Source organism: Oncorhynchus nerka, linkage group LG28, assembly GCF_034236695.1.
Source record: "Oncorhynchus nerka isolate Pitt River linkage group LG28, Oner_Uvic_2.0, whole genome shotgun sequence".
NCBI classification, from domain to species: domain Eukaryota; kingdom Metazoa; phylum Chordata; class Actinopteri; order Salmoniformes; family Salmonidae; genus Oncorhynchus; species Oncorhynchus nerka.
In genome coordinates, this window is record NC_088423.1 from 61,144,935 (window position 1) to 61,167,777 (window position 22,843).

Genomic DNA, 22,843 nt, shown 5'->3' on the forward strand with positions numbered 1-22,843 from the left:
AAACTATACATTGAAGTCCAAGGAACTGTCTGTACAAACCATGGCTGCTGCCCAAACGGTTACTGTTATTAGGCTGTGGTGCGTTTTCATGTTGAAACCTCCAGGACTGACTTTACTGAATGCAGCCACAGCCTGGCCAGCTAGGGACATGGCTAACTTTCTCTACCATTGCTTCATTGGCAACATAAGCTCCATATCTCTTTGCACCAGTGCAAAGTGTACATTTTGGAAACAATTTATTTGACAATCTGGTTAACAATATGGTTAGCTTATTGTTTAGTTCTTGTCCATCAGCAGACCTACGGACACTAGCCACCACCCTTTTTAGTTTTGTCCATCCGGTGGTGTAAAGCATTTACATTTACATTTACATTTAAGTAATTTAGCAGACGCTCTTATCCAGAGCGACTTACAAATTGGTGCGTTCACCTTAAGACATCCAGTGGAACAGCCACTTTACAATAGTGCATCTAAATCTTTTAAGGGGGGGGGGGGGTGAGAAGGATTACTTTATCCTATCCTAGGTATTCCTGAAAGAGGTGGGGTTTCAGGTGTCTCCGGAAGGTGGTGATTGACTCCGCTGTCCTGGCGTCGTGAGGGAGTTTGTTCCACCATTGGGGGGCCAGAGCAGCGAACAGTTTTGACTGGGCTGCGCGGGAACTGTACTTCCTCAGTGGTAGGGAGGCGAGCAGGCCAGAGGTGGATGAACGCAGTGCCCTTGTTTGGGTGTAGGGCCTGATCAGAGCCTGGAGGTACTGAGGTGCCGTTCCCCTCACAGCTCCGTAGGCAAGCACCATGGTCTTGTAGCGGATGCGAGCTTCAACTGGAAGCCAGTGGAGAGAGCGGAGGAGCGGGGTGACGTGAGAGAACTTGGGAAGGTTGAACACCAGACGGGCTGCGGCGTTCTGGATGAGTTGTAGGGTTTAATGGCACAGGCAGGGAGCCCAGCCAACAGCGAGTTGCAGTAATCCAGACGGGAGATGACAAGTGCCTGGATTAGGACCTGCGCCGCTTCCTGTGTGAGGCAGGGTCGTACTCTGCGGATGTTGTAGAGCATGAACCTACAAGAACGGGCCACCGCCTTGATGTTAGTTGAGAACGACAGGGTGTTGTCCAGGATCACGCCAAGGTTCTTAGCGCTCTGGGAGGAGGACACAATGGAGTTGTCAACCGTGATGGCGAGATCATGGAACGGGCAGTCCTTCCCCGGGAGGAAGAGCAGCTCCGTCTTGCCGAGGTTCAGCTTGAGGTGGTGATCCGTCATCCACACTGATATGTCTGCCAGACATGCAGAGATGCGATTCGCCACCTGGTCATCAGAAGGGGGAAAAGAGAAGATTAATTGTGTGTCGTCTGCATAGCAATGATAGGAGAGACCATGTGAGGTTATGACAGAGCCAAGTGACTTGGTGTATAGCGAGAATAGGAGAGGGCCTAGAACAGAGCCCTGGGGGACGCCAGTGGTGAGAGCGCGTGGTGAGGAGACAGATTCTCGCCACGCCACCTGGTAGGAGCGACCTGTCAGGTAGGACGCAATCCAAGCGTGGGCCGCGCCGGAGATGCCCAACTCGGAGAGGGTGGAGAGGAGGATCTGATGGTTCACAGTATCGAAGGCAGCCGATAGGTCTAGAAGGATGAGAGCAGAGGAGAGAGAGTTAGCTTTAGCAGTGCGGAGGGCCTCCGTGATACAGAGAAGAGCAGTCTCAGTTGAATGACTAGTCTTGAAACCTGACTGATTTGGATCAAGAAGGTCATTCTGAGAGAGATAGCGGGAGAGCTGGCCAAGGACGGCACGTTCAAGAGTTTTGGAGAGAAAAGAAAGAAGGGATACTGGTCTGTAGTTGTTGACATCGGAGGGATCGAGTGTAGGTTTTTTCAGAAGGGGTGCAACTCTCGCTCTCTTGAAGACAGAAGGGACGTAGCCAGCGGTCAGGGATGAGTTGATGAGCGAGGTGAGGTAAGGGAGAAGGTCTCCGGAAATGGTCTGGAGAAGAGAGGAGAGAATAGGGTCAAGCGGGTAGGTTGTTGGGCGGCCGGCCGTCACAAGACGCGAGATTTCATCTGGAGAGAGAGGGGAGAAAGAGGTCAGAGCACAGGGTTTACTTTACTTTAGTAAAAGTACTTTAAAGTACTACTTAAGTAGTTATTTCTGGTATCTGTACTTTACTAATTTATATTTTTTACAACTTTTACTTCACTATATTCCAAAATGAAATAATGTAAGTTTTACTACATACATTTTCCCTGATACCCAAAAGTACTCATTACATTTTGAATGCTTGGCAGGACAGGAAAATGGTCCAACTCGCTGACTTATAAGGAGAACAATTGGGTACTTTCCCTACCACTGGGTTCATCTTGTGTAAGCATGGTTGGTGAAGGTGTCAGAAATGATCAAATAATAGAGTCCCTCGCTAAGCATATTCCCATAGCAAAGGTTTAATAATTAACTAAAGAATGGCTTAGTCAGATTATTGCACTTTCTCGTGAAATATATCCTATGACAAATACGATTCCTTAGAGATATGCCTTGATTTACCCATCTTATGCGTTGGGAACTTATAAAGGGAGCCAATGGTTCAGAGGGGAATGCGATAATGATGATGCACCACAGAATGGGATTGTCAACCAAGTGCTTTCATAGGCATTGGTCAAATAGACCAGAAGTGTTATTGTCAACCATTGGAGGCATTGGTCAATCACTGTATTTGTGACCGACAGAGTTTGAACCCGGGACTTCTACAAGTGTAGTCACACAACCATCTCTGTTACATATCAATGTATCCAAGGAATATCTATAGTGCGGACAACACTGTCCGAGTCTTTGAAATGACACTGAAGATTTGATGTGCTGTCCTCTTTCTGAGAGGGGGTTGACAGGCACCTACAGTATTGAACATGCAGGCGTAATATGGGTTTTTCCATGCATTGGCAGTGTTACATGTTGGTTCTAATGGGAGCACACACATTGCTGATCCATTTAAGCCATTCTGCCTTGTGTTTTGATACAGATATTCTAAATACACGAGCTTGCTCCCCTTGTGTGGGTGTATTGACCTTGAGTTACAGACCTGAGCCTATCCGCGTACCAAAGGAGCTAAACCACTATATTTACACATAGACAGACAGGTAGGAAAAACCTCACTATTCCAAGGCAACGGAGCTTAAGAGATTTGAGTCCACCCCCGTGCAAGGTTTAAGAAAGGTCCTTGTCGGATGAAAGCAGTCAAAGATGGAGCAATACCCGTATGATAATATTTATAGGTGCAGAGAGGATAAAAGAGCTGGGGCAACCCTCCTTCGTCACTAAATCAAAAGGGAGAACCCAACAGGTGAGCATGTTGACTTTGCAGACTTCTGTGTACACTGCTGATCTCATTGACTATCTCTGCCTGTAAATGTAATTCCTTAGTGTGTGTGTGTGTGTGTGTAGCCTAGTGTATATCTGAATGGCGTGCGTGTTTTCCCTGAATCTTTATGTTTGACTGTAATGTTTATATTTGTCATGCTCAAAATAGATGATACAGCTTGTGGAGAGAGGAAGAACTTGATCTGGAAGGGTTCAAAGACAGTATGCACTTGGAATAGTTGGAAATATTTTCATCACTTACTGAGATCTTTTCGACGTGACTAATCTGAGTAGAAGACAAATATGGGAAAACTATCATTGATAAATTGAGATTGCAATGCTCATTTGAATTCTAATGGTTTTAAATTGCGTGAATGTTAAATTGTCACTATTGTTGAAAAGTTGAAAGCCTTTCATGAGATTTGATATTCAAACTAAGATTCTGATGTAATGTCATCTCTTAATTGTCTCCCCTTTTCACCTTCTAATTTACTTTGGTACCCGGGCTGTAGCTGTTTCTAATGCAATAACATAATACTACAATAATAACAATACATTTTTCCTCATTTCAAAAGACTCAGTCTAGCACATCATTTCAGGGCGTTGCCGATCATTTGATAAACTAATTGACGGTTTAATCTGAACATTTAATCTAATCTAATTCAACATCATTTTGCTGATACATTTGTCCTCCCTTCTTCCCTCCCCTGGATGCCCGCATTAAATTACATCAAATGAAGTTTTATAGACGATCTTATCTTGTCCATGGCAGAGTAACAATAGCCTTAAGATCATTCCATTCATCCTGGCCACAAAGGTCTAAGAGGGCTATGTTGATGTAGAACAACATCTGTTCTCTTTCCCAATGAGCGGAGTAGCTTCCAACGACATGGTATCTTTTTCCTCACAAATCTACTATTGGTTTTGGCTGGTGACCAAATAGAAAATGACCCATCTGACCTTGTCTGTATTCTTTAGGTGATTTCAGTATATCTCAGATTTTGACGGGATTATCTCTGACAAACATCTTTAACAGACCCACAGCAATTTAAATATTTTTATTTCATTTTTTTTTTACATTGAACCTTTATTTAACTAGGCAAGTCAGTTAAGAACAAATTCTTATTTACAATGATGGCCTACACTGGCCAAAACCGGACGACGCTGGGCCAATTGTGCGCCGTTTCTATGGGACTCCAAATCACGGCCGGCTGTGATACAGCTTGGATAAGAACCAGGGACTGTAGTGACCCGTCTTGCACTGAGATGCAGTGCCTTAGACCACTGCGCCACTCAGGAGCAATGTCCTCTGAGTGGTTGTGAATCCCTGATTGAAATGGTAGATAAAATGTCCATTGGGAGACCAAGAGGGGACGTTATGTGGTCTGAGAAAATCTCAGTAAGGAAACCTGACATTATGGCCATAATCATATTCAGGTTATAAATGAATAAATAAAATGTATCATATAATAGAAGTGATACAACGGGTGAGGTACTTTGTCTGGTGCTTTGGCAAATGTGACACACATAACCCTATATGCCACCCTTCATATAGGATTACATTTCCTTAATGATTTGGGGTGGCCTTATAAAGGGAGTCTGAAGGCCTTATAAGATATACTTTGTTTAAAGTGTGACCTGACATGCTGACCAGACCAATCATGAGTGTCTACTACGTGCTACATCGTACGCATGTTGATTTTGTCCACCCACACCAGACGTAATCAGGACATGCAGGTTGAAATATCAAAATGAATTCTGACCCAACTATATTAATTTGGGGACATGTCGAAAAGCATTAAACATGTATGTCTATTTAGCTAGTGTGCTGTTGCTAGCTAATTTGTCCTGGGATATGAACATTGGGTTATTATTTTACCAGAAATGCACAAGGTCCTCTACTCCGACAATTAATCCACAGATAAAAGGGTAAACCAAGTTTGTTTCTAGTAATCTCTCCTCCTTCAGGCTTCTTCTTCTTCTTTGGACTTTATATGGCAGTTAGCAACCAACTTTAAGGTGCATTACCACCACCAACTGGACTGGAGTGTGGACCTCTGTTCATCTTTCAATCACCCACAAGGGTATTTGCTCCTAAAAACCAATGAGGAGATAGGAGAGGCGGGACTTGCAGCGCGTCAAGCATCACAAATAGAACCAAGTTCTATTTTAGTGCCTGGCTATGCAGACGCGCCCGAGCAGTGTGTGTGTGTGCAATCATTGAATAACATCGGTGTAAATTTATTTTGTAACGCTTGCGCATGTGCTGAGAGCGGTGTGGTCAGAATGTAACATGCCGATCAGAGCGCTAGCACATGCGCCATCGCAAGCATGTTGATTTTGTCCACCCACACCAGACGCGATCAGGACACGCAGGTTGAGATATCAAAACGAACTCTGAACCAACTATATTAATTTGGGGACAGGTTGAAAAGCATTAAGTATTTATGGCAATTTAGCTAGCTAGCTTGCCTTTGCTAGCTAATTTGTCTTGGGACTGGACTGTGGACCTCAGTTCATCTTTCAATCACCCACGTGGGTATATGCTCCTAAAAACCAAGGAGATGGCACATTGGTAACATGCTGACCACACCGCTCGCGTTACAAAAATAAATGTACACATACATGTTATTCAATCATTGCACCCACACTGCTTGCGCGTGTCTGCATAGCCAGGCTCTAAAATAGAACTTGGTTCCATTTGTGATGCTTGATGTGCTGCAAGTCCTGCCTCTCCCATCTACTCATTGGTAACATGCTTACCACACCGCTCGTGTCGCATGCGCGGGTGTTGCAAAATAAATATACACATACATGATATTCAATCATTACACCCACACTGCTCGTGCACGTCTGCGTAGCCAGACGCTAAAATAGAACTTGGTTCTATTCTGCTTGACACGCTGCAAGTCCCGCCTCTCCCATCTCCTCATTGGTTTTTAGGAGCATATACACATATGGGTGATTGAAAGATGAACTGAGGTTCACACTCCAGTCTAGTTGTTGGTAGTAATGTACCTTAAAATTGGTTGCCAACCACCATATAAAGTCCAAAGAAGAAGAAGCCTGAAGGAGGATAATTAATCTGTGGAATAATTGTTAGAGTAGAGGACCTTGTGCATTTCAGGTAAAATAACATCCCATGACAAATTAGATAGCAACAGCAAGCTGGCTAAATTGCCATACATTTTTTATGCTTTTCAACATGTCCCCAAATTTAATATAGTTGGTGCAGAGTTTGTTTTGATATTTCAACCTGCGTGTCCTGAACGCCTCTGGTGTTGGTGGACGCACGCGTGCGAGGGGTCTGATCAGCATGTGTTTCCCTCCTGTGTCGCAGATTCCTGAAGAGACCTGTTCTCCTTGTGGAAGCATTATGTACTGCACCCACTTAAAGAAGCTGCAGCTGGTCATCATGGCAATGCTGTGGGTGACACCGGTGAGGGCGGGGACAGACTGCAGGTATGGCTGCCGACTAAACAACATGACCATCACCGTGGAGAGAGAGGACTGTCACGGAAGCATCACCATCACCACCTGCGCCGGCCTGTGCGAAACGACGGTAGCTAAATCGGGATAGACAGTACTTATTTAGGGTTGTGTGTTTATTAGGTGCCAAACTGGACAAGACTGACTGAAACAGGGAGGGCCTACTTGGCCAATAGGAAACACATTTTTATTTTCTGATGCAAAAAATGTTCTGTTGAGTGCCCTAATGAACACACCCCTGTACAATTGTTTTTCATTACATTGAGTTATATATATTTTTGGTCTCAAGTGGCGCATTGGTCTAAGGCACTGTATCTCAGTGCAAGAGGCGTCACTATAGTCCTTGGTTCGAATCCAGGCTGTATCACATCCGGCTGTGATTGGGTCCCATAGGGCGGTGCACAATTGGCCCGGGGTAGGCCGTCATTGTAAATAGGAACTTGTTCTTAACTGACTTACCTAGTTAAATAAATAACAAAAAATATATATTCTGTTGCATGTGAGCTGTTGTGTAATATATTGTAGTGCAGCCATGCTACATTTTCGGCTGTTTAATTTAATTGACTAGGAGTATGTGCTAATTGAGCTAAATCATTCATTCTACTATTTGACTTTGCACCAGGTTGCATCAGCAGCCCTTTGATATATACTGAACAAAAATTGAACACAACATGCAACAATTTCTAATATTTTACTGAGTTACAGTTCATATAAGGGAATCAGTCAATTGAAATAAATTCAATAGGACCTAATCTATGGATTTCACATGCTTGGGTAGGGTCCAGGCCCACCCACTGGGGAGCAAGGTCCAGCCAATCAGAATCAGTTGTTCCCCACAAAAGAGCCCCCCCAGACAATCCCGCAGGTGAAGAAGTTAGATGTGGAGGTCCTAGGCTGGTGTGGTTACACATGGTCTATGGTTGTGAGGCCAGTTGGACGTACTCTAAAAGATAAATTAACATTCAGTTCTCTGGCAACATTCCTCCAATTTAGCTAGCTTTCCTCCAGTCAGTCTCCTTCAAAACTTGGCATTGTGTTTTGTGACAAAACTGCACATTTTAAATTGGACTTTTGGTGTCCCCAGCACAAGGTGCACCTGTGTAATGATCATTCTGTTTAATCAGTTTCTTGACATGCCACACCTTTCAGGTGGATGGATTATATTGGCAAAGGAGAAATGCTTACTAAAAGGGATGTAAACAAATTTGTGCATAACATGAGAAAAATAGGCTTTTTGTGCATATGGAACATTTCTGGGATTTAAAAAAATGTCAGTTCATGAAACATGGGACCAACACTTTTACATGTGGCAATTCTATTTTTGTTCTGTGTAGATCACATTGGCACCAGAAGAGTAACACTATGAATCATGCAATAATTAAAAAACATGGTTTCCATTAGCCAAATCCCAGATCGGTTTGAGTTGTCTTGCCAAGCCCTATGGTTATTGTCATGCCATGAGTTGACTATACATTACAACATATCTGGGAACAGGCCAGTGTTCTGATGATGTCAATTTACCTGTTTTTGGCAGGACCTGAACTATCAGAGCACATGGCTGCCGCGCTCCCAGGGGGTGTGTAACTTCAAGGAGTGGTCCTACGAGAAGGTCTACCTGGAAGGCTGTCCAGCCGGGGTCAACCCCTTCTTCATACCCGTTGCCAAGAGCTGCGATTGCATCAAATGCAAGACGGACAACACCGACTGTGATCGCATAAGCATGGCAACACCCAGCTGCATAGTAAACCCACTAGAAATTTAATATTGTAGAGTTAAGCTGTTGCAGCATGCACCAATTTGTAAGTCGCTCTGGATAAGAGCGTCTGCTAAATGACTTAAATGTAAATGTAAATGCAGCAGCCACTATTCTATGGTACCGTTTCCATTGTTGATGTGCTATCGCAATAAAACACTACTTTGAGTAAGTCTAAAAGTATTTGCTTTTAGAATATACTTAAATATCAAAAGTTAATGTATAAATAATTAAACAAACCAGACCGCACTCACTTTTTTATTTACAGGGGCAGGGTCCAACAAGATATAATTTACCAATGAAGCATTCCATTAGTGAGTCCACCAGATCAGAGGCAGAAGGGATGTTCTCTTGATAAGTGTGTGAAATAGACCAGGGATGTTGTCTTCATAAGTGTGTGTGAATTAGACTATTTTCCTATCCTGTTAAGCATTAAAAATGTAACAAGTACTTTTGGGTGTCAGAGAAATGTATGGAGTAAAAAGTACATTATTCTCTTTTGGAATGCAGTGAAGTAAAAGTAGTCAAAAATATAAAAAGTACAGATAACCAAAGAAACTACTTAAGTTGTACTTCACAACTGTGACTATGGGTCATTTATCACTACCCAAAAATATACCTAATAGGTCACAGAAAATAAAAATGGCACAGAACACCCTATAATGGAGATTATCTGTGGTAAAGCAGCAGCACTTGTTTTGACCACTTAACACCTTGTGGACATTTCTAGGAAACTGTTGCAAAACCACACACATGATACTGAAGAGGCCACCAGTCATTACCGATAATTATTATAGACTTTTGGAATCTGGACACTCACATTATTTTAATATGTATTAAGACCAATGTAATTGACAGCTGTGGGCACAAAGAACATATGTAATCACTAATCAAAACAAGTGGAGAATTGCAAAAACCATAATGAGGAAAGGCAGGAAATGAAACATGGAAAATTCTTCAGGCATGCATACTTTCGAAAAAGGTGGAAACAAATCGCTGTCATATACCTCTTTTTCCTTGCATGAGTTCTCGTAGCGAGGTACCGGCAAAGTGTATGCGCACATACTTTCTTGAATTGATCCTCTCGGGCACAGGAACTAAACTACATATGAAATGCTTATAACACTTGGTTGAAACCATTGTGGGAGTATTATTTCTTATTAATTTACTCTTGATACATCTTGTGATGATTTGATTATCTTTTGGCAACTTCAGACCATTTCTTATTCGGTCCCTTCTCTTTCTACAGGAAACAAAAATGAGAAAAATAACAGAACAGTCATAGTTCTAAGGGTAGGGGAGACTAGCCAGCGTACTTGTTGCGGATGATCTCTCCCCCCTCCACCTCAACCTGCTCGTAGAGCCACTTGCGGTCACAGCGGCACTCCACGCCACACCTGCGGGAGCTACACTCGGGGCAGGGGTAGAAGCAGCCCATGCAGTCCGCATCCAGGCAGTCACACATGTCCTTGCCACAGGAGAGCAGGCGGCCTTTGTTGTCATACACTTTGCTCTTCGCACCAATAGTCGGTCTGCAAATACACAAAAACAATGGGAACGTCTGACCTGACTAGTCTCTCCAGTAAAAAAGGCAACCATTTGAAATGCAATAATGAAAACAAGCATACGGTGCAGCCTTCGAGGAAGCCATGCAGTGATGGATTCTGAAAACATGTTTCCACTCTTACCGGTCAGTGTTGGAGGAGATTCCTCCTCGTCCTCCACCTCGTTTTTTGCCATCACCTCTTCCCTGCAAAAAAAAAAAAATAGAGTGAATGTTGATAGATGAAACAAGGGGTGAAAACAAAAGTCTCTGAAAAACAGCACTTAACTGTGCAAAAATTCACCAAAACGTGCTATATTCTGCAACAGGATTTACACTAACATTCATTTATAGGGGTGACACCCATCTGTGAGAGGTGATTAAAAAAATATATAAAAAAATTGACACACCTTGCCAGTATCCCGGGTACTATGTCGTTTCTCCTTGACCTTGCTCTTCTCCAGCGTCTTAGCCCTCTCCCGGTCTGACGGTGCACCGAAGCGGTTAGCCGCATTTGTGTCCTTGGTCATCATACCTCTTTTTCGTAATTCAGGCTGCAATTTTTTTTTAACATAGTTCTTGTAGTCTAGCTGAATACAAAACAAAGACAGTAGGCTAAACTGGATTGAGCAACTATGAAACCATACATTACCTTCGATGAATCAGCACCGAAAATGGTGGGCACGGCATCTTCCCTAAGAAACTGTTTGCCATTGTAGTCTCGGAAACAATCTGGGTTAAAATGTTCTGAGCAGAGGCAAGTGTTAGGTGTAGGGATGAAGTTTTTCATCCCCAAACTTTGTACCCATTGGTTGGCAAGCTGAGGCTTACTGATGGGGAACCTGAGAAGAATAGGACAAGAAACACTACTTAACACAAGCATGCATTCTCTTGCGTACGCATAAACACACCAAATGTAGCTAGCTTGCCAACTCAATAGCGGCTAGCTGACAACAACATTTGAAGAACGACTTAGCGAACGTTAGCAAACTAGCCAACGTTAGCTTGAAGTTCTTTACTCCTTACCTGTAAAATCGTATTTCTGACCCTTTGATAAACTTGTTGGTGCAGCCGTTTACTGCACAGGTGACAGGCATGATGAACCTCGTGCTTGTGCGGTCTGATGTCAATTTATTTATTAGCAATATAAAATATCGGAAGCACCCCTTCCAGTCCAACGCATGTGTTGGTTCTTCTTCTTCTTCTATGATAAAATTGCGGTCTGCAAACAAAAGTTAAAGGTGCATGCCGCCACCTACTGTGCTGGAGTGTGTCGTAAATCACGGTTTACAAGATTAGCTCCACATTTCTAAATCCTCTTACCGAACTCAGTACTTCTGAGAAAATAAAAAATGAGCCCTACTAACTTCCAATACACCCTCCCACATCACCAAAATCCCTTCCACACCCCACCATCCTCAATGACTCGTCACTTCAATCTTTCCATCTCTGTTCCTCTGCATACACATTACGGACAAACTGCCTACATTCAGACTTTAAATCATTGGCCACTTAAATAAATGGATCACGAGCCACATTAATAATGCCACTTTAATAATGTTTACATATCTTGCATTACTCATCTCTTATGTATATAATATCATCTATTGCATTTTGCCTATGCCGCTCTGCCATTGCTCATCGATATATTTATATGTATTGTAATGACCTGACTAGATCATAAATGAACAATTGTCCAGACAGAGGCTTGAGTTTGCGAATTGACGGTTTATTAAACCAACTTTACACAGGCTACTTGTTTGGGCCGTAGCACACGCCAAAAAGATGACAGATAACCCACAAGCCAATCGTGACCTTCTCTTGTGAAGCCCAGACGTAAGAGAGAGAACAAAAGCTGAACCTGGTCTTAACTTCCAATGCTCCACCCCCCTGTCCAACCCCCCTCCACGCCACTCCGCCAACCACCAGGATGCCCGGCATCAGAACATTCCAGGCATTCCCGTGATTGGCAGATAGCAGGTTGATTGACAGGTCGGACCCCGCGAACACCGGGTACTGGTCAGTACAACACAACCACCTCCTAGCCTAACACATAACACACAGCTGTCTGTGCGGGTCGCTACAGTATATATTCATATTCCATTACTTAGATTTGTGTGTATTAGGTAGTTGTGGAATTGTTAGATTACATGTTAGTTATTGCTGCACTGTCGGAACTAGACGCACAAGCATTTCACTACACTCGCAATAACATCTGCTAACCATGTCTATGTGACCAATACAATTAGATTTGATTTTAACATACAACAATATTACAACACATGCTCCACCATTTCATCGACCATACACTCCATACACACACAAACCAATAACATGCTTGCCAACCAGCTGTAATGACGAGTTCAATGTACAATGTCCTAGGTGCAATGAAGAAAACACCCCCTCCTAGTCTGACCTATGAATCTTGGTCCACCGACCTTCCTTTGGAGGACATATACTGTAAATGACGGCCCTTTGACTCAGAGTCCCATCTCCTCTGCCACACATCTATCAAAATGGCTCTGATCTTACATTTCACCTCACCTCTAACGAGTGGAACATTAATATAAATTATATCTTGTTTTAAAGCTCTTTTGGCTAACTGGTCTACAATTTAATTCCATTCCACACCCGAATGGGCTGGGACCCAGCAGAATCTCACATCTACACCCAGCCTCTCAATTCTGCATTATAACCTTAATACCTTCAATAGTTGGTCACTCCTATTAGATTTTCCAGATGATAAACTATTCAATACACAAAGGGAATCTGAGCCCACTATAATTCTGACAGGTTGTATGTCCTCCACCCACTGGAGGGCAACTACTATCGCCAACAATTCAACTGAGTATACTGGCAGTTCTCTGTTAGTCTTCTACATATCTGCACATCAAATTCAGGAAAGTAAACGATAGCTCCTGTGCGACTCACTATTTGGGTCAATGGATCCATCTGTAAAAAGCGCTAAAAATGCATAAAAACTTTTACCAATGTAATTGTCAACCAGTGTCACTATATGATTGTCTTCTGACTAATCTTTCCTTTTCTCTACCAAGGTTAGATCAACAACAGGATCTTGGAGTAACCATATTTATTAATTTTTCTCCTTTGCACCCCATTATTTCTATTTCTACTTTTCACATTCTTCCACTGCAAATCTACCATTACAGTGTTTTACTTGCTATATTGTATTTACTTAGCCACCATGGCCTTTTTTTGCCTTTACCTCCCTTATCTCACCTCATTTGCTCACATTGTATACAGACGTATTTTTCTATTGTATTATTGACTGTATGATTGTTTTACTCCATGTGTAACTCTGTGTTGTTGTATGTGTCGAACTGCTTTGCTTTATCTTGGCCAGGTCGCAATTGTAAATGAGAACTTGTTCTCAACTTGCCTACCTGGTTAAATAAAGGTGAAAAAATATAAATACAATTAATTTAAAAAAAAAAACATTCATAACCAGAGACCGAACGCACAAGATCCACCACCTTCTAACACTTTTTTTGAACAATTATGCTCTTTCGATGTAAACTCAGCAACAAAAATAGTCCTCTCACTGTCAACTGTAATTATTTTCAGCAAACTTAACATGTGTATATATTTGTATGAACATAACAAGATTCAACAACTGAGACATAAACTGAACAAATTCCACAGACATGTGACTAACAGAAATTGAATAATGTGTCCCTAAACAAAGGGGGGTCAAAATCAAAAGTAACAGTCAGTATCTGGTGTGGCCACCAGCTGCATTAAGTACTGCAGGGCATCTCCTCCTCATGGACTGCACCAGATTTGCCAGTTCTTACTGTGAGATGTTATCCCACTCTTCCACCAAGGCACCTGAAAGTTCCAAGATATTTCTGGGGGGAATGGCCCTAGCCCTCACCCTCCGATCCAACAGGTCCCAGACGTGCTCAATGGGATTGAGATCCGGGCTCTTCACTGGCCATGGCAGAACACTGACATTCCTGTCTTGGTGGCATTGTCATGCTGGAGGGTTATGTCGGGATGAGCCTGCAGGAAGGGTACCACATGAGGGAGGAGAATGTCTTCTCTGTAACGCACAGCATTGAGATTACCTGCAATGACAACAAGCTCAGTCTGATGATGCTGTGACACACCGCCCCAGACCATGACGGACCCTCCACCTCAAAATCTATCCTGCTCCAGAGTACAGGCCTCTGTGTAATGCTCATTCCTTCGACGATAAGCGCAAATCCGACCATCACCCCCGGTGAGATAAAACCGCGACAAAAGCACTTTTTGCCAGTCCTGTCTGGTCCAGCAACGGTGGATTTGTGCCCATAGCCGACATTGTTGCCAGTGATGTCTGGTGAAGACCTGCCTTACAACAGGCCTACAAGCCCTCAGTCCAGCCTCTCTCAGCCTATTGCGGACAGTCTGAGCACTGATGGAGGGATTGTGCGTTCCTGGTGTAACTCGGGCTGTTGTTGTTGCCATCCTCTACCTGTCCCGCAGGTGTGAAGTTCAGATGTACCGATCCTGTGCAGGTGTTGTTACACGTGGTCTGCCACTGTAAGGACGATCAGCTATCCGTCCTGTCTCCCTGTAGCGCTGTCTTAGGCGTCTCACAGTGCGGACATTGCAATTTATTGCCCTGGCCAGATCTGCAGTCCTCATGCATCCTTGCAGCATGCCTAAGGTATGTTCAAGCAGATGAGCAGGGACCCTGGGCATCTTTCTTTTGGTGTTTTTCAGAGTCAGTAGAAAGGCCTCTTTTTAGTGTCCTAAGTTTTCATAACTGTGACCTTAATTGCCTACCGTCTGTAAGCTGTTAGTGTCATTACACAGGTGCATGTTCATTAATTGTTTATGGTTCATTGAACAAGCACGGGAAACTGTGTTTAAACCCTTTACAATGAAGATGTGAGAAGCTATTTGGATTTTTACGAATTACCTTTGAAAGACAGGGTCCTGAAAAAGGGATGTTTCTTTTTTTGAGTTTGAGTTTATATCGCTCATTGAACCATATACCCAAATATTTGTACTTCAAAACTCTCCCCATAGGCTGTCCATACAGAAACAACGGTATATTATCAGCAACTTTCTTGTTTGAGAAGAACATACAGCAAGATTTCGCCACCCACAATTTTAAACTCCAGTTAATCGACCATCTTTCAACATCCAATATCGCTTGTTGAATAGAAGTTCACATGAGAGATATTCCTTCTCCTCTTCCAAATAGCTCCATCCTCAGCATATAGGCAAGTCCCAATACCCTTACCTACATTTGAAAACACATCATTAATGAAATTGTTTAACAAAACAGGACTGATAGCACTACCTTGAGGAATACCATTGTCAATTCCATAGGCATCAGATATATTTAATCCTATTTTAAAACAAAGAGCGATTAAATAAGGCCAAAACACAGTTATATAGTCTCCCACCAATACCAATTATTTCTATATTAATCAGTGGGGCTCCCGAGTGGCGCGGCAGTCTAAAGCACTGCATCTCAGTGCTAGAGGAGCAACTACAGACCCTGGTTTGATTTCAGGCTATATCACAACCGGCTGTGATTGGGAGTCCCATAGAGCTTTGTTCTTAACTGACTTGTCTAGTTAAATAAAATAAAAAGCAAAGAGTGATTAAATAAGGCCAAAACCCAGTTATATAGTGTCTTGGATATTGTGTTACACAGGGCCACTCAAAGTCAATCTTATATGAATCATTGTTTATTGTCAGCGCCCTGGAGAGGTTCCAACCAACTCAATGCACCATAGTACACATCAATCAGGAGCTCTTCCTGGGCTGACCCAGCAGTTGTGTTATATTTGGCTATACACAGACAAGTTATATTTGCATGATTTAGCATAACTAATGAATCATTACTGTTTTGTTTAATTCATGTAACCGACAAATACTGTTTCATAACATGTGACAGACCAATACCTCACGAGGCTTCTCCTCTCTTAGCTGAGACCTTGAAACCGAGATATCTTTAGTTTGTTCTCAAACAAAGTCATTCGTTTTCAAAACACGGTCTGGGCGTACTGCCAAATTGCAGCCACTGATTTGTACAGTCAGCCACTTGCATGAACACAGAAATGGGTTATTATAACAGCATATAAATAGAACACAGAAACTTGTTATAAAGAAAAGCACAAACACTAAAATTCCCATTACAATAGCCCTTCTGCACATTTCTCAGACCTTGGACCCTCCCTCCTACACACTGCTGCCACATAGGAACACCTTGGACCCTCCCTCCTACACACTGCTGCCACATGCCCATAAGCTTGACACCTGTAACATCTTAATGTGTTCGGCACATAAGCTTGTACAGGATACCTTTATATATCCTTTATTTACTGTCAGGCAAAGACTCAACTTCAAAACTCAAAAGAACAGACAATGACTCTTCTGTTTCCCCACTCTCACCACCCTGTCTGCATCGCATCAAACGACGAGCATCACATACACCGGGAATCTTTGCCATCAGCTGGTCAACTTTTATATCTACTGCTACCCCAGTTATCACTCCTTTCATTGGTGCCCTTTTCTTGAGAACGAAATGATTCACTTTTATTGCCCCCATTCGTTTTACTTTGAGCGCATTCTTCCTCTGCCCAACAGAACCACAAACAATTATCACTAGACCACTTCTAGTTACCCTCACCGATTCCACATGACCAAACTCTTTTTTCATCCACCGTGAAACCACAAATGGATCAGCCAAAAGGCGAATCACTTTTTCCATAAACTTCACTCCTACTGTCACAGACTCTTCTTTATCCTGATCATCCGTGCACACCTCGGTCTCCAATAGCTTTACCGCATTTACCACCTCCGATACTTCACCCTCATTCACTTCCATTTCTCCTCCTGTCTTCAGCTCCCTCTGTTTACATGTTGTCCCTTTCTTCTTTAACAAACCATCTCCCTTTTCCCCAATATTCTTATCCGACTCAATCTCCCCCTCTCTTTCTCCCTTCTTCTTTAACAAACCATCTCCCTTTTCCCCAAAATTCTTATCCGACTCAATCTCCCCCTCTCTTTCTCCCTTCTTCTTTAAAAAACCATCTCCCTTTCCCCCAATATTCTTATCCGACTCAATCTCCCCCTCTCTTTCTCTGTTAGACCTTCTCTCCATCTCAATTTCCCTTCATTCCTCCTCCGTTTTTACGTCTCCTCATGATAAAACTGCACTACTCCAGACCGCCTTCTCCAGGGACTCCATTCCATTTCCATTTCAGAACAACTGGGAGCTTGGAACTCCGAAAAAAAAACGAACTCTACTTGAACGAGCTCGATTTGAACGGCCATCCGACTTGGAATTCCAACTCCAGAACTCGGGCCTATTCTAGATCTCCGACTTTCCGACACGAAGATCACTGAGGTCATGATTTTACCGTATTTGTCCGAGTTCACAGGTGTTTTGAACGCAGCATACATTGCGACCCCTCTTCAAAATGGACCGAGTTTACAAATTGTTGTCGTGACGTCATGTGCAATCGATCAGATCAGTTTTGGTCAAGGCCGGGGGGGGTGGTGCAGTTAAATATGTGGCATTCGCAATAATGTATTCATTTTAGCTGTATCTAGGCTATGTGTGTTAACACTGACAAATCTTTGTGGCTTCGGCTGAAATGTATTTATGCCTAGCTCCTGCTCAAGTCACATGATTGACTACACCGACCGTGCAGCCGGACTTCGTGGGATCTGTCTGGCTAGTCGCTACGAAACGGGGTGACTATCGGTAACAAACTCAGGCAAGCCACCAAATCTGACCTTTTTGTGTTGCGTAGGATAGTTTGTTTTCTTGAAATGTCAGTTTGGACATGATACAGTTGTCTTTTTCTACTTCTGTCTACTGGAATAGCTAGCTGGCGAACTTGGTAGCTAGAATCCACCACCGCCAGCCAGAGTTAGCCCTTGAGCCATAGCTAACGGTAGCGTGCTAAGCAGGCATGTTTTCGTTTACCGATAGAGCTCACATTAGCTAGTTAGCTCTTCTAAATAGCTAGTTATAGAAAAACAGCGTACGAGCCACATAATAACGTGGTTAAGGCAATGCCTAACAGTTCAAATGTGAAGTGTTTATGGAGTTTAAATGAGTTATGTGGCTAGCTTTCTGCGTTAATAAACAACTTGCTAACAAGTTAGCTAGCTACTAGTAGTTACCTAGCAAACGCTACCTAGTTAGTTAGCTAACTAACGTCAACCTCACTGATGTCGTCAGAAAACCATATAGTTTGCTAGCATTTAGCTATCTAACTACCCCAAATGGTCATGATGACATGATTGCGAAATAATAAGTTGGGATCATGCCATAAGATTGCAACACAACTTCAATAGCTGGACAGTGACAGTGTTGTCACAGATTGTTCACCTAGTCGGCTAGGGGATTCGAACAAGCAATCTTCAGGTTACTGGCCCAACGCTCTTCACAGCTGGGCCACCCTGCTGCATTTGACAACTTGATGGTGACTAATGATGCCTGTGCTCAATTTGTCAGACTCAGAATTTTTACAAATGAGATTAGTTTCGTTTTTGATCATGGTTGTTCAATGTGATTGTGATACATAGCTGGCAGATTGCAACGGGCTAACAATGTTGTGATGTTCCATTAGCACAGATAATTTGCAATCAACCTTAACTTGGCAACACTATCTTAGTTCTCGATTTGGTCAAACATGTATATTTTAAAATGTAATTCCATGTGGTTCGTTTGTATTTCGAAAATGCTCTGATAAAAAATGTTGGGCTCCATGAAGTAATCCAATCCAACAATGTGTATGCTACCATCTTGTCTAATTCAAATCTTCTCTCATCAAATCAAACTTTTATTGGTAACATACACATATTTAGCAAATGGTGTAGCAAAATGCTTGTGTTCCATGCTCCGACAGTGCAGTATAATCTAACAATACACACATCTAAAATGGAATTAAGAAATATATAAATATTAGGATGAGCAATGTGGCATTGACTAAAATAGAATACAGTATATACATATGAAATGTGTATAAAGAAATATGTAGACGTTAAGGTGACCAGTGATTCAATATCTATGTATATAGGGCAGCAGCCTCTAAGGTGCAGGTTTGAGTAACTGGGTGGAAGGTGGCTAGTGATGGCTACTTAACATTCCTGATGGCCTTGAGATAGAAGTGGTTTTTCAGACTCTCTGTCCCAGCTTTGTTGCTCCTGTATTGACCTCACCTTCTGGATGATAACAGGGTAAACAGGCCTTTGCTTGGGAGGTTGATCTTTTTGGCGTGCCTGTGATATCAGGTTCTGTAGGTGTCCTGAGGGCAGGTAGTGTGTCCCCCTGTGATGCGTTGGGTAGACCGCACCACCCTCTGGAGAGCCCTGTGGTGGCGGGCGATGCAGTTGCCGTACCAGGTGGTGATACAGCCTGACAGGATGTTCTCAATTGTGCATCTGTAAAAGTTTGAGGGTCTTAGGGGCCAAGCCAAAAAATGTTTTCAGCCTACTGAGGTTGAAGAGACACTGTTGTGCCTTCTTCACCACACTGTCTGTGGGGGTGGCCCATTTCAAATTGTCAGTGATGTGTACACCGAGGAACTTGAAGCTTTCCACCTTCTCCAATGCGGTCCCGTCTATGTGGATATGGGCATGCTCCCGCTGCTTTTTCCTCAAGTTAACGATTAGCTCCTTCATTTTGTTGAGGGAGAGGTTATTTTCCTGGCACAACTCCGCCAGGGCCCTCACCACCTCCCTGTAGGCTGTCTCGTCATTGTTGGTAATCAGGCCTACTATGGTTGTCACCTGCAGACTTGATGCTTGAGTTGGTGTGTGTGGTTACGCAGTCATGGGTGAACAGGGTGTACAGGAGGGGGCTGAGTACGTAACCTTGTGGTGCCCCTTTGTTGAGGATCAGTGAAGTGGAGATGTTGTTTCCTACCTTCACCACCTGGGGGCGGCCCAAGTTGCACAGAGCGGCGTTCAGATACAGGTCCCCGAGCTTGGAGAGTACTATTGTGTTGAAGTAGTCAATGAACAGCATTCTTACATGGGTATTCCTCTTTTCCAGGTGGGATAGGGCATCGTCTGTGGATCTATTGGGGCGGTAAGCAAATTGAAGTGGGTCTAGGGTGTAAAGTGGTTATGATCTTTTAACTTCTTGATGCACTCATCCTGTTAGGGGGGTCGTTTTTGTCAACATCCGCTGAATTGCATAGCGCTAAATTCAAATTAAATTACAAAAAATATTTAATTTTCATGAAATCACAAGTGCAATATTGCAAAACACAGCTTAGCTTGTTGTTAATCCACCTGGTGTGTCATATTTCAAATAAACTTTTCGGCGAAAGCATACCAAGTGTTTTATATAAGGACATCTCTCTCAGGAGACAAAACATTACAAACAGCTAGCAGCCAAGTAGATTGGTCACGAAAGTCAGAAAAGCAATAAAATTAATAGCTTAACTTTGATCTTCGGATGTTTGCACTCATGAGACTCCCAGTTACACAATAAATGTTCCTTTTGTTCAATAAAGATTATTTTTATATCCAAAATACCTCCATTTGGTTGGCGCGTTTTGTTCAGAAAGGCTCGAGCGGTCACGACATCGCAGACGAAAATTCCAATTAGTATCCATAATGTTCGTAGAAACATGTCAAACGTTTTTTGTAATCAATCATCATGTTGTTTTTACAATATATAATCAATAATATTTCAACCGGGACTGTAGCTTCTTCAATAGGAGAGAGAAAATGGCTGCTCCAAGCTGTTGTGCATGCAAAACGCTGCTGGCACCCAGCCATCCAATGACACGATGTGATCTTTCTCGCAAATTTTTCAAAATAAAGGCCTGAAACTATGTCTAAAGACTGTTCACACCATGGGGAAGCCATAGGAAAAGGAATCTGGTTGATATCCCTTTAAATGGAGCGAAGGCAGGCTATGGAACAGCTTCCAGGAAAAACAACACTTCCAGGTTTTATTTTCCTCAGGTTTTTGCCTGCAATATCAGTTTTGTTATACTCACAGACAATATTTAAGAGTTTTGGAGACTTTAGAGTGTTTTCTAGCCTAATTCTATCCTAACAATTATATGCATATTCTAGATTCTGGGCCTGAGAAATAGGCAGTCTCATTTGGGTACATTTTTCATCCAAACATCAAAATACTGCCCCCTACACTCAAGAGGTTAACTAGCCTCTCAAGCGCTTAACGATGACAGAAGTGAGTGCTACAGGGCGGTAGTCATTAGTTCAGTTACCTTTGCTTTGATGTGTAGGGTTATTGAGGTTGGACAGGGATGAAAGGGATTTTGGGATGGGGTAGGGTTTCTTGGGTACAGGACCAATGGTGGACATCTTGAAGCATGTGGGGACAACAGACTGGATTAGGGAGAGATTGAATATGTCTGTGAACACTCCAGCCAGCTGGTCACCGCATGCTCTGAGGATGCGGCTATGGATGCCGTCTGGGCCGGCAGCCTTGCAAGGGTTAACGCTCTTTAATGTCTTACTCAGGTAGGCCACAGATGAGAGCCCACAGTCCTTGGGAGTGGGCCGCGTTGATAGCACTAGGTTGTCCTCAAAGTTGGTAAAGAAGGTGTTTAGCTTGTCTCGGAGCAGGACGTCGGTGTCCGACTTGGCTGGTTTTCCCTTTATAATCTGTGATTGTCTGTAGACCCTGCCACATATGTCTCAGCTGTTGAATTGTGACTCTACTTTTAAATAAAATCTATTTCTCACATACACATGGTTAGCAGATGTATGGCTGCGGTCCCTGTACAGGGACCAAAATCAGCGGAAATTTCAGAGCGCCAACTGTAGTACTCGATAAAACTCAAACTTTCATTAAAACACACATGCAAGGTACTCAATTAAAGCTACACTCGTTGTGAATCTAGCCAACATGTCATATTTGTAAAATGCTTTTCGGCGAAAGCATGAGATGCTATTATCTGATAGCATGCACCCCCCCGAAATACCTGAACGAGACCTAAACAAAAGAATTAGCAGTAGCCGGCGCTACACAAAATGAAGAAATAAAATATAAAACATTCATTACCTTTGACGAGCTTCTTTGTTGGCACTCATATGTCCCATAAACATCACAATTGGGTCTTTTTCCCGATTTAAATCCGTCATTGTATACCCAAAATGTCCATTTATGAAGGCCGTCCTTTCCAGGAAAATTCACCTTTACAAGACGCAACGTCATTTTTTAAAATTAAAAAAGTTGCCTATAAACTTTTACAAATCACTTCAAACTACTTTTGTAAACCAACTTTAGGTATTAATAAACGTTAATAATCGATAAAATTGATCACGGGCGATCTGTATTCGATAGCAGCAAGTCTTGAAATCATCGTCCATTTTTTCACTTTCATAACTTCCTCGGTGTACCCCAAGACACGAAGTGCCTATACGTCATCCCACCAAGGATAAACAAGCAATGAAATGTCAGTACTGGCGACATCGTGTGGAAGCTGTAGGCATTGTAAACGGGACTCTATTTTCTCTATCCACATATACTAATCATATGCATATACTATATTCCTGGCATGAGTAGCAGGACGTTGAAATGTTGCGCGATTTTTAACAAAAAGCTGCGAAAATTCGCAGCATCCCTAACAGGTTTTAATGCAAGTGTAGAAAAATGCTTGTGCTTCTAGTTCCGACCATGCAGTAATATCTAACAAGTAATATAACCACCTTATACACAAAAGTGTAAAGGAATGAATACGAATAT

The 22,843-nt window shown here is 42.7% G+C and overlaps 3 protein-coding genes across 8 annotated transcripts in view; 2 read left to right on the top strand and 1 right to left on the bottom strand.

Moving 5' to 3' along the window:
* The first annotated feature begins 3,002 nt into the window (after positions 1 to 3,002).
* fshb (follicle stimulating hormone subunit beta) lies at positions 3,003 to 9,557 on the top strand. The gene is made up of 3 exons (XM_029641155.2): positions 3,003 to 3,332; positions 6,690 to 6,911; positions 8,373 to 9,557. Exons 1-3 carry the CDS (start codon positions 3,249 to 3,251, stop codon positions 8,598 to 8,600), a joined length of 534 nt encoding a protein of 177 aa, XP_029497015.2. The 5' UTR covers positions 3,003 to 3,248; the 3' UTR covers positions 8,601 to 9,557.
* Positions 8,836 to 11,346, bottom strand: arl14ep (ADP-ribosylation factor-like 14 effector protein). Its single transcript, XM_029641154.2, has 5 exons — positions 11,161 to 11,346; positions 10,787 to 10,976; positions 10,545 to 10,688; positions 10,280 to 10,341; positions 8,836 to 10,123 (listed from the first exon to the last, which is right to left on the bottom strand). The coding sequence occupies exons 1-5, from the start codon at positions 11,229 to 11,231 to the stop codon at positions 9,895 to 9,897; spliced, it is 696 nt and encodes a 231-aa protein (XP_029497014.1). The 5' UTR covers positions 11,232 to 11,346; the 3' UTR covers positions 8,836 to 9,894.
* Positions 11,347 to 16,988: 5,642 nt separating this feature from the next.
* Positions 16,989 to 22,843, top strand: part of LOC115113472 (oxysterols receptor LXR-alpha-like) — a 32,141-nt gene continuing 26,286 nt past the window's right edge. The window contains exons 1-2 of one of the 6 annotated variants that reach the window (XM_065012970.1): positions 16,990 to 17,506; positions 17,773 to 17,879. The gene's annotated coding sequence lies outside the window, so the exon portion shown is untranslated. Of the gene's footprint in view, positions 17,880 to 20,153; positions 20,204 to 22,843 lie in introns of those variants that run through there. The other 5 variants (XM_065012969.1, XM_065012972.1, XM_065012971.1 and 2 more) reach the window with 5 other exon arrangements.

Coding starts and splice junctions, on each gene's coding strand:
- fshb (XM_029641155.2), top strand. CDS start 3,249: ATGATAATATTTATAGGTGCAGAGAGGATAAAAGAGCTGGGGCAACCC. Junction 3,333..6,689: donor CAAAAGGGAGAACCCAACAG/GTGAGCATGTTG, acceptor CCTGTGTCGCAG/ATTCCTGAAGAGACCTGTTC. Junction 6,912..8,372: donor CCGGCCTGTGCGAAACGACG/GTAGCTAAATCG, acceptor TGTTTTTGGCAG/GACCTGAACTATCAGAGCAC.
- arl14ep (XM_029641154.2), bottom strand. CDS start 11,231: ATGCCTGTCACCTGTGCAGTAAACGGCTGCACCAACAAGTTTATCAAA. Junction 10,342..10,544: donor GTACCCGGGATACTGGCAAG/GTGTGTCAATTT, acceptor TTTTTTTTGCAG/GGAAGAGGTGATGGCAAAAA. Junction 10,124..10,279: donor ATCTCCTCCAACACTGACCG/GTAAGAGTGGAA, acceptor GTGTATTTGCAG/ACCGACTATTGGTGCGAAGA.